Source organism: Stegostoma tigrinum, chromosome 37 (assembly GCF_030684315.1).
Source record: "Stegostoma tigrinum isolate sSteTig4 chromosome 37, sSteTig4.hap1, whole genome shotgun sequence".
Classification (NCBI taxonomy): domain Eukaryota; kingdom Metazoa; phylum Chordata; class Chondrichthyes; order Orectolobiformes; family Stegostomatidae; genus Stegostoma; species Stegostoma tigrinum.
Window position 1 is genome coordinate 1,152,480 of NC_081390.1, and position 7,890 is coordinate 1,160,369.

Sequence of the window (7,890 nt, forward strand, 5' to 3'; positions counted from 1 at the left end):
GGTGAGTGTCTGTGTGGAGTCTGCATGTTCTCCCCGTGTCTGGTGGGTTTCCTCCGGGTGCTCCAGTTTCCTCTCACAGTCCAAAGATGTGCAGGTTAGGTGGACTGGCCATGCCAAACTGCCCAAGGATTAGCCAAGGGAAATGCAGTGTTACAGGGAGAGGTGGGGGCAGTGGGTCTAGGTGCAATGCTCTTTGGTGGGGTGATGTGGACTCAATGTGCTGAATGGCCTGCTTCCACACTTTATGCACTACTGAGAATGTGGCCTGTTTCTGACATTATCAAGCAGTTGATTTCTCAACTAAGTGGCTCTATCTTCCCAAATGCAAAGTGCTTCTGTGATTTCATTATCATTTCCCACTCACTCCCCCATCCTTGCAGCCCAAAGGCACTGCTCAGAATTGTTCATGGTGTTCTGGCCCCATGTATGTGATTCAACAACTTGAAGGCAGAATGTTTAAACACGGAAGGTGTCTCTGCAGAGCCTGACAGCTGCACTACACATCTAGGGTTGGGTATGGCTAGGTGGGTGCTCACTCGATGGAATCAAAAGTAGGTAGCCTAGCTGGCATCTGCTCACTCTCGCCCAGTGATAGAATGGCCAGCTGTAACTCCCTGCAACCAGCTAATCAAACAGAAACAGAGCATTAAACATGCCACACCTCCTCCCACTCACTGCCCAAATTCAGATTCAGGCTTTGGCACTAACCGCGTCCATCCCGTAGTTCAATTTCCTTGTCTTCAGTAATCCATCGGTAACATGGGAACTCCATGTACTCGCCAGAAGGTGTTTTTACGGTGATGTATTTACAGTACCAATCATCCTGTACCCAGTATTTGCGCTTCTCAATCTTCACCAACAGGATTTCGCCAATATCATTCGACATTGTCATATCATATGAGTCTACCTACACAAAACAAAGAGGAGCATTACTGAAGGACTGACTGTAAAGAGACACCGGACACCTAGATTAAGATCAGGTTATCAGGCAGAGTCTACGTGGTTTGGTTAAAGAGAAATCATATTTGACTAATCTATTGGAGTCTTTGAGGACGTAACATGTAGTGTGGATAATAGGAAATGGGCGGTTGTACTCTAGTTAGAGTGCCAGAAATCAGTTGATAAATTGCCACATCAAAGGTTAGTACGGAAAAATAAAAGTTTGTGGTGTATTCAGTAACATATCGGCATCTACAAAAGATTGTCTTGCCATCAAAAAAAACAGAAAGTAACTATAACATGCCAGTATATGATAGAAACAGCCATATCAACAACATGGCTACAACGGCACTTCAGAAGCCCCAACTGCAAGGCAAAAAGCAGCAGCCATGTTCCCCCTCATTGTTTCTCTTCCTAAACAGACTTCTGGGTTCTGCGTCTGTGGGATGTTTAAAGTAGAGCGGAATCAGAGGCGCATACGTGGGATCTCCCAGCAGCTCCATGGCTATACAGCTGAACAGCTGGTACGGAATGCAGTGTCAATCAGGAGTGTGATGGAAGATGCCGCATTTGCCTGGATGAGTTCAGTTCTAACAATACTCAATGCATAGCATTCACAAGATGCACTGAAGCATTCACCAAGCCTTCCTTTATAGCAGCTTCCAAAACCTGACCATCTCCACCCAGAAGGACAAGAGCAGCGGATACATGGGAACACCCACCAGCTGCAAGTTCCCTTCTAAGCCGTGCATTATCCTGACTCGGAAATAGCTTCTTTTTAGAGGCCTGCTACCTTTTCATTAATCAATAATCCACAGTTTCTCATTTTCACTCTCATTCATTGTCACTGGGTCAAAATTCTAGCATTCCCTCTTTGGTCTACTACAGCACATGGACTACAGCAGTTCAAGAAGACAGCTCGCCATTACCTTCTCAAGGGCAATTAGGGGCGGGCACAACCACTGGCTTAACAAGCAATGTCTACATCCCCTGAAAGAATAGATAGATTAAAAAATGCTGTGACAAACATTACCTACAAAGCGAAAACATAAATATTCAGCACTTCCTTATTTTGGTCTAAAATCAGGTTTGAAATCTTCTAAACACAAGTAACTCCAATGTGGGAGTAGCCCAATATCAAGGTTTATCCAGCAAGATCTTTTTTAATTTTCCAATCATTAAAATGAGTCCTGACAAATTGGTCAATGCTTCCAACTAAATATTCAAATTCCCTTTTGTTTACTGCTGGGTTAGCTCTGAGCTCAATTTGAGCACCAAACTAATGATGTTTTCCCCTTCACACTATCCTCAGTTAGAGGACAAATTGGAAATAATTTTCCTTCATCATAAATAAAATTAAATGCTAGGGAAGGCTGTGTGGCAGTCTGGGCTTAACTATTGGAGCAGGAATTTATTTGAAAGGAGAATTATTTTCTCTAGGTCTTAATTTAACATGTTCAAAATGATAGTAGTCCTCTCGGTAAATACTTAGTGTCCTGTAAATTGAACATCATTGGACAGCTTTTAAATTTTTGATTAGGAACAAAGATTTATAAACATAAATCAAGCAAAAGAACTTATCCAATTTAATTCCAAAGAATTATAGTTAGTATTGAACAAAAGGAACAGGTTTATAATGCTCCAAAAAGAGTAGCAAACTCAGGATTGGGAGCATTTTAGATTTCAGCAGGAGACCACTAAGGAATTGGCAAAGAAAAAGATAGGAGAGTAAACTGGCAAGTGGCATGAGCACAGGTTATAAAAAATCCATCAGGATGTAGGAAGAATGTCGAGAAATTAAATGTGTCTCACCAATTGGAGGAGACAGAGGTTTATTGTAAATGAAGAAATGGTTTGAACATTAAATCAACACGTTTCATCTGTTTCCACAATGGAAAATAAAGAAACAATCCCAGAACAGTAGAAAACCTAAAATTTAACACGGACAAGGAACTTAAACAAATAAGCATTAATGAGGAGATAATGTTGGAGCACTTAATGAATCTAAAAACTTAATAAATCCCCTGGTCTACATTACTGGTTTTAACGTACCTAGCCGTAAAGGTAGTGTGGCTGTGGTTCCCTGGATTCTGGGACAATCCCAGTGGGGACAGAGAATAGCAAATAAAACCCTTTTCTTCAGGAAAGGAGTAAGAGTGAAAATGAGAAATTATGTATTATTGCCGAACCAAACTGTAGTAGCCCTCTAAACAGGAGCTATAAATAAGAACGCAGTAAGCACTTCGAAAATGAAACATGTTAAAAACAGAGTCAATGAGGTCAGATCGTGTTTGGCAAAACTGTTGGAGTTTCTAAGAGGATATAATTATTATGATGGCTAAGAAGGAACGCTGATGTATCATCTTTAAAATGTATTACAAGGTGCCAAAACAGAGATTATTACCAAAATCTAGGATTCAGAATTGGTGATAGTATGGTTAAGCATGCATTGGCTCACAGACAGAAATAAATCCTACACCTCTGTATCATTCTTGGAGAACACACTCTTTTACTGATCTGTCAAGATGCAGTGACATCGCAGCCTCACAGACCTGTGCCTGACTTCCCCCTTACCTTCAAAACAACTGCTGAGCATGGGCCAAAGCCAATAAACAGCTCCCTGTCAAATTCTGACAATTCCTTCCAAAATCTACTTTCCAGGGATCTCGGGTGACTCAGGAAACTCAGAAGGGTGACTGTGCCCAGCAGTTTGTGAATGAATAATTATAAATCAGGAACCTCTCTATACATCAAAGTAACATCACTAAACATGAAATGAACTCTCTGACTGACATTAAACTTTCAATGGAAGTTTCAGAAAGCCACTTGCCTTCAATTTCAAACCTCATTCTGTGCTACTATTAGGGCAGAACACGGCTCAGGCAAACTCATGACCATGCATTTAGGTCAAGCCATCTGGTCAAACCAAATTAGAATCAGTTTGTTTATAAACATTTGTGGTCCTTCCCCTCTGGCTTTCAGCTGCTGGCTGACTGTGGACAGTGTCAGCAAACTTTCGGCATAAACCTAGACATCAGAGAACCATACAGGACAGAAGAGGCCTTTTGGCCCATCAAGTCAGTGCTGCCAAGAACACATGTCTTTTGACACTAATCCTGCTTTTCTGCTCGAGGCCCATTGTTATACGTATAACAAATGTTATACATTTCAAGCGCTCATCCAAGTACTTTTTCAAGGTTGTAAGGTTTCCGCCTCAACCCCCCTCCCAGGCAATGCATTCCAAACCCCACTACCCTCTGGGTGAAAAAGTTTTAGCTCTAATTTCCTCTAAACCTCCTGCCTTTCACTTTAAAATGATGCCCACTTGTTATTGACCCTTTGAAGAAAGGGAACAGCTGTTTTCCATTCACCCTTTCCATTCAGTCTTAAAAGCCTTGATCAGAACCTCCTTAACCTTCTCTGCTCTAAAGAAAACAATGTGAGCTTATCAAGCCTCTCTGCATAGCTGAAGTGCTTCAACATTGGTTACATTCTAGTGAACCTCCTCTGCACCCCCTCCAGTGCAATAAGCTTACTGAACTGGGAAGGGCACGACAATTACAACATGTTAAAATTATTGTACTTCCATCCAACCTGTGCAGAATTATTATTACACTCCTCAGTAGTAGGTGGGACTTGAACATGGGCCTCGTGGATCGGGATAGGGGCACTACTGCTGCACCAGTAGAGCCCTATTAGCTTACTGTATGTTTATTCTGGATAAGGGCAGCTACCATTAAAGACAAAGAATTATCAAACAGATTGATCCCATGATGATTGGGACTGGGGAGAATCATCTATGGAGCAGGGAAGTCGGTGAAAAGGGAATAATAATCATTGGAATTTCCTCATGGTTCTACTCAGCGTCTGATCCATGGGCAACGATGGGGGTAAACTGTTTCCCCAGCAGGAGCAATGTGCCCTAGAGCCTATTCTGGAAGGGCTGGGAAACCGAGAGCAAGGTGAATGGCGGTATTACTGTGGTCTTCAGAGAGTCCCAGAACAACAGCAGGCTGGATACAGACTGCATGCAAGAGTGAGTGGTACTATCTGGCTGCAATCTGATTCTTCTCAGAACGTGATCTTCAGCAGGATGTTACTTTCATTTTTTTTCTGACAGGAGACAGAATCTGCTGGATTTATCTGCCTGGGAGTTAGGGGTAGGGGTGGGGGTTCTCAGCAATCAGGGAGTTCTGGTCAGATGAAGGTAGAATGCCAAACACTCACTCTCCATTTCACCAGGCTTCCAACAGCACAACTGAATGTTAGAGATTGGGCACAAGACCAGGCATGACAGCTGCTGGCAGAGGGGCACATCAATCGGTTTTCTGAAGTTTGCAGCAGCCAACAGCAAGCAGCTGAGCACAGGTTCACCTGGCCAGACAGGACACAGGCAGGGCCCAGTCACAGATGCCGCATGGGGCTGACTCACTGGTCCCACTGCAAATACAGGCACCGCTCCACTCAAATTACAGGCACAGATACCATCTCAGCCCTCTCTGGGAGGGGAGGTTTGAGGGGGGCTGAGGAAAGGGAGATAGAGGGGAGACTGAGGTGGCAGGAAGAGAGGGCGGGGAGAGAGAGTATAAAGGGAGGGGGAAGTGGAGGTAGGGGAGGAGAGGAAAGAGAGATGTAGGGATAGAGGGACAAAGCAGGCATGAATTATAGCAGAGAGGGGAGGGTTGAGCAAAAAGTGGGGAGGGGGAGGCTCAGTTTGACAGAAATGAAGAAACCAGGGAAACCGTGGAGGACACTGATGGCAAGATCAAAGAGATAAATAACCAGCGACAGAGAGGGGAGGAATGGGACAAGTTTAAACTGGAAACAAGTGGCATTGAGAAGGGGAGGGAAAGGGAGGGAGCCTGAGCAAAAGGGGCCTCTGCCGGAGTCTGGCCACGTGTAGTCGAGAGAGAGAGATGGAGGTCGTTTCTGGAGCTGAGCCTTTGAGAAGATATCATCCTGGAGGTAAAGTGAAAGAGGGGTACTAAAGAACTGATTCTCACCGCTCCTCGCTCGAAGTCATTGTAGAGGGGTTTATCCAGGAGGGTTTTCTCGCTGCAGCCTTCAGTTCCCACCAGAGTCAGGTAAATATAATCATCCGTGCCTGCAAACCACTGGGAACCAGTGGCCACTGTCACTGTATAGGAGACCATCTTCCCGGAGGGCAGCCTAGTCCCAGGCTCTAACACATCGCCGCACTGACAGCCTTACAGAGCGGTGACGGCTCTGACTCCCGGGGCCGGAGTGACTCGCTGTGGTTCCGCCCAGTGTCTTCACTCTGAATGAAAGCCTTCCTCTCTCGTCCCCAAACGGCGGGGATTAACAGCCCACAGCCTTTGCCAAACAAGGGCACACAAAGTAAAACAAAGGTGGGGTCCAGGTTTCAGACAGAGAGGGCGTACTTTGTAATGTGATCTTTGTAATTTCACATTCTGGTTAACCACGCACAGCAGCTCCACCTGTGAAAGGTCCCGCTGAATAATTTGAGCTGGAAACTGGTGCCTTATTTAAAAAAAAAGACACGGAAGTTTCGTGCTGGAATAGCAGCGGCAGTTTGGGAAGGTGCCAGTGCTGCCGGAATGGTCCCAGTCTAAGGGGAGGCCACTCGGCCCGAACTGGGTGCCAGCTCCCTGCAAGGGGTTGAACAGGTTAGTCCCACTCTGCCCCCTGGCTCTGCAGAAGTGGTCTCTTCAGACCAGGCGGAATATCATTTGAAAACTCCTCAGTGCTTCAAGAACAAAAACAAAGTTGCTGGAAAAGCTCAGCAGGTCTGGCAGCATCTGTAAAGGAGAAAACAGAGTTAACGTTTCGGGTCCAGTGACCCTTCCTCAGGGCTTCACGTTGCTGCTACAGACTCCGGGTGCTCTCCTGTCTACCTGTGCGCAAACTTTCAGGGATCTATGCATTCGGCTTGCCTCTCGCTCTCTTTCTGTCTAAGGGAGAAACCTACCGGTTGAAAGATCGCAGGATACAAAAACCATAGAGTTCAGCCTGCAGAAGGCGTTAGATGGAACTAGATATATAATTTCGCCTGGGGGGGGCGGGGGGGATGGCGGTTTCAATGTTGCTGAGCAGAGTGAACAGCCCTGGAGCCGTCCAGACTTGTCACAGTTCTGATGAAGGGACTCCAAAAGTTGACTCTCTTTTCTTCCCACAGATCCTGCCAGACTTGCTGAGTTTCTCCAGCAATATCTGTTCAGTATTTTATGAAGTTAGAACAAGACTTCCTTGATCTTAGATTCTACAAACTGGTTAATGAAGGCAAGCATCCTGTATGCCTTCTTCATCACCCTGTCCACCTGCGCTGACACCTTCAGGGATGTTTGTAGTGGCCTTTCCTCATAAGGCATTTCTCCCATTCCAGGTATTAGTATTCACAATTCAGGTTTTGAAGATTTTGGCCTAAGCTTGGGAAGAATGGGTTATTCACAGGTTCAGACAGAGATGGATGCTAAGGGGGCTGTTATGTGGATACTGTGGACAAGACTGGAATAAAAAAGTGAGAGGAAGATGAGGAGCTGGAGGCAAACTAAACTGAATGGCGGAGAGGAATGTCTGGTGTAGGGTTATCATGCAGAGTCCAAAAATGCACACTTTTAGGGCCTTTGAGAAAGCTGATGAGCATCAGGACTGAGCCTTGTTTTTTGGGGAGTGCTGTCTGTGTTTGTCCTGATGTTAATAGCCAAGGCATGGGAATCTCCAGCCACAGTCACCGATGGTCAGGCCTCAAACTAGCATACCCCAGTAAGGCAGATCACAATTAAATGACCGGCTAACGCCACTGTGAATGCCTCAATTGAAACTGCCTCCACCACATTTCCAGGCAATGCATGCCATACACTAACAACTCGCTATGTGAAAATGCATCTCTCAAAGCGCCCTTTGCTTTGTTTGCACATCATTTTAAACCTTATTTCCTATCATTTCTATTTTCTTTTATGAGCAGGAACA

The 7,890-nt window shown here is 45.1% G+C and overlaps 1 protein-coding gene across 3 annotated transcripts in view; it reads right to left on the reverse strand.

The window, feature by feature from the left end:
* LOC125467436 (polyunsaturated fatty acid 5-lipoxygenase) overlaps nt 1–6,906 on the reverse strand; it is a 54,882-nt gene extending 47,976 nt beyond the window's left edge. The window contains exons 1-2 of one of the 3 annotated variants that reach the window (XM_059640247.1): nt 6,886–6,906; nt 709–903 (exon numbers count right to left, since the gene is read on the reverse strand). In XM_059640247.1, the coding sequence (XP_059496230.1) occupies nt 709–892 (184 nt within the window). In that variant the 5' untranslated portion in view covers nt 893–903; nt 6,886–6,906. Of the gene's footprint in view, nt 1–708; nt 908–5,942; nt 6,409–6,885 lie in introns of those variants that run through there. The other 2 variants (XM_059640245.1, XM_059640246.1) reach the window with 2 other exon arrangements.
* Between the last annotated feature and the right edge of the window lie 984 nt (nt 6,907–7,890).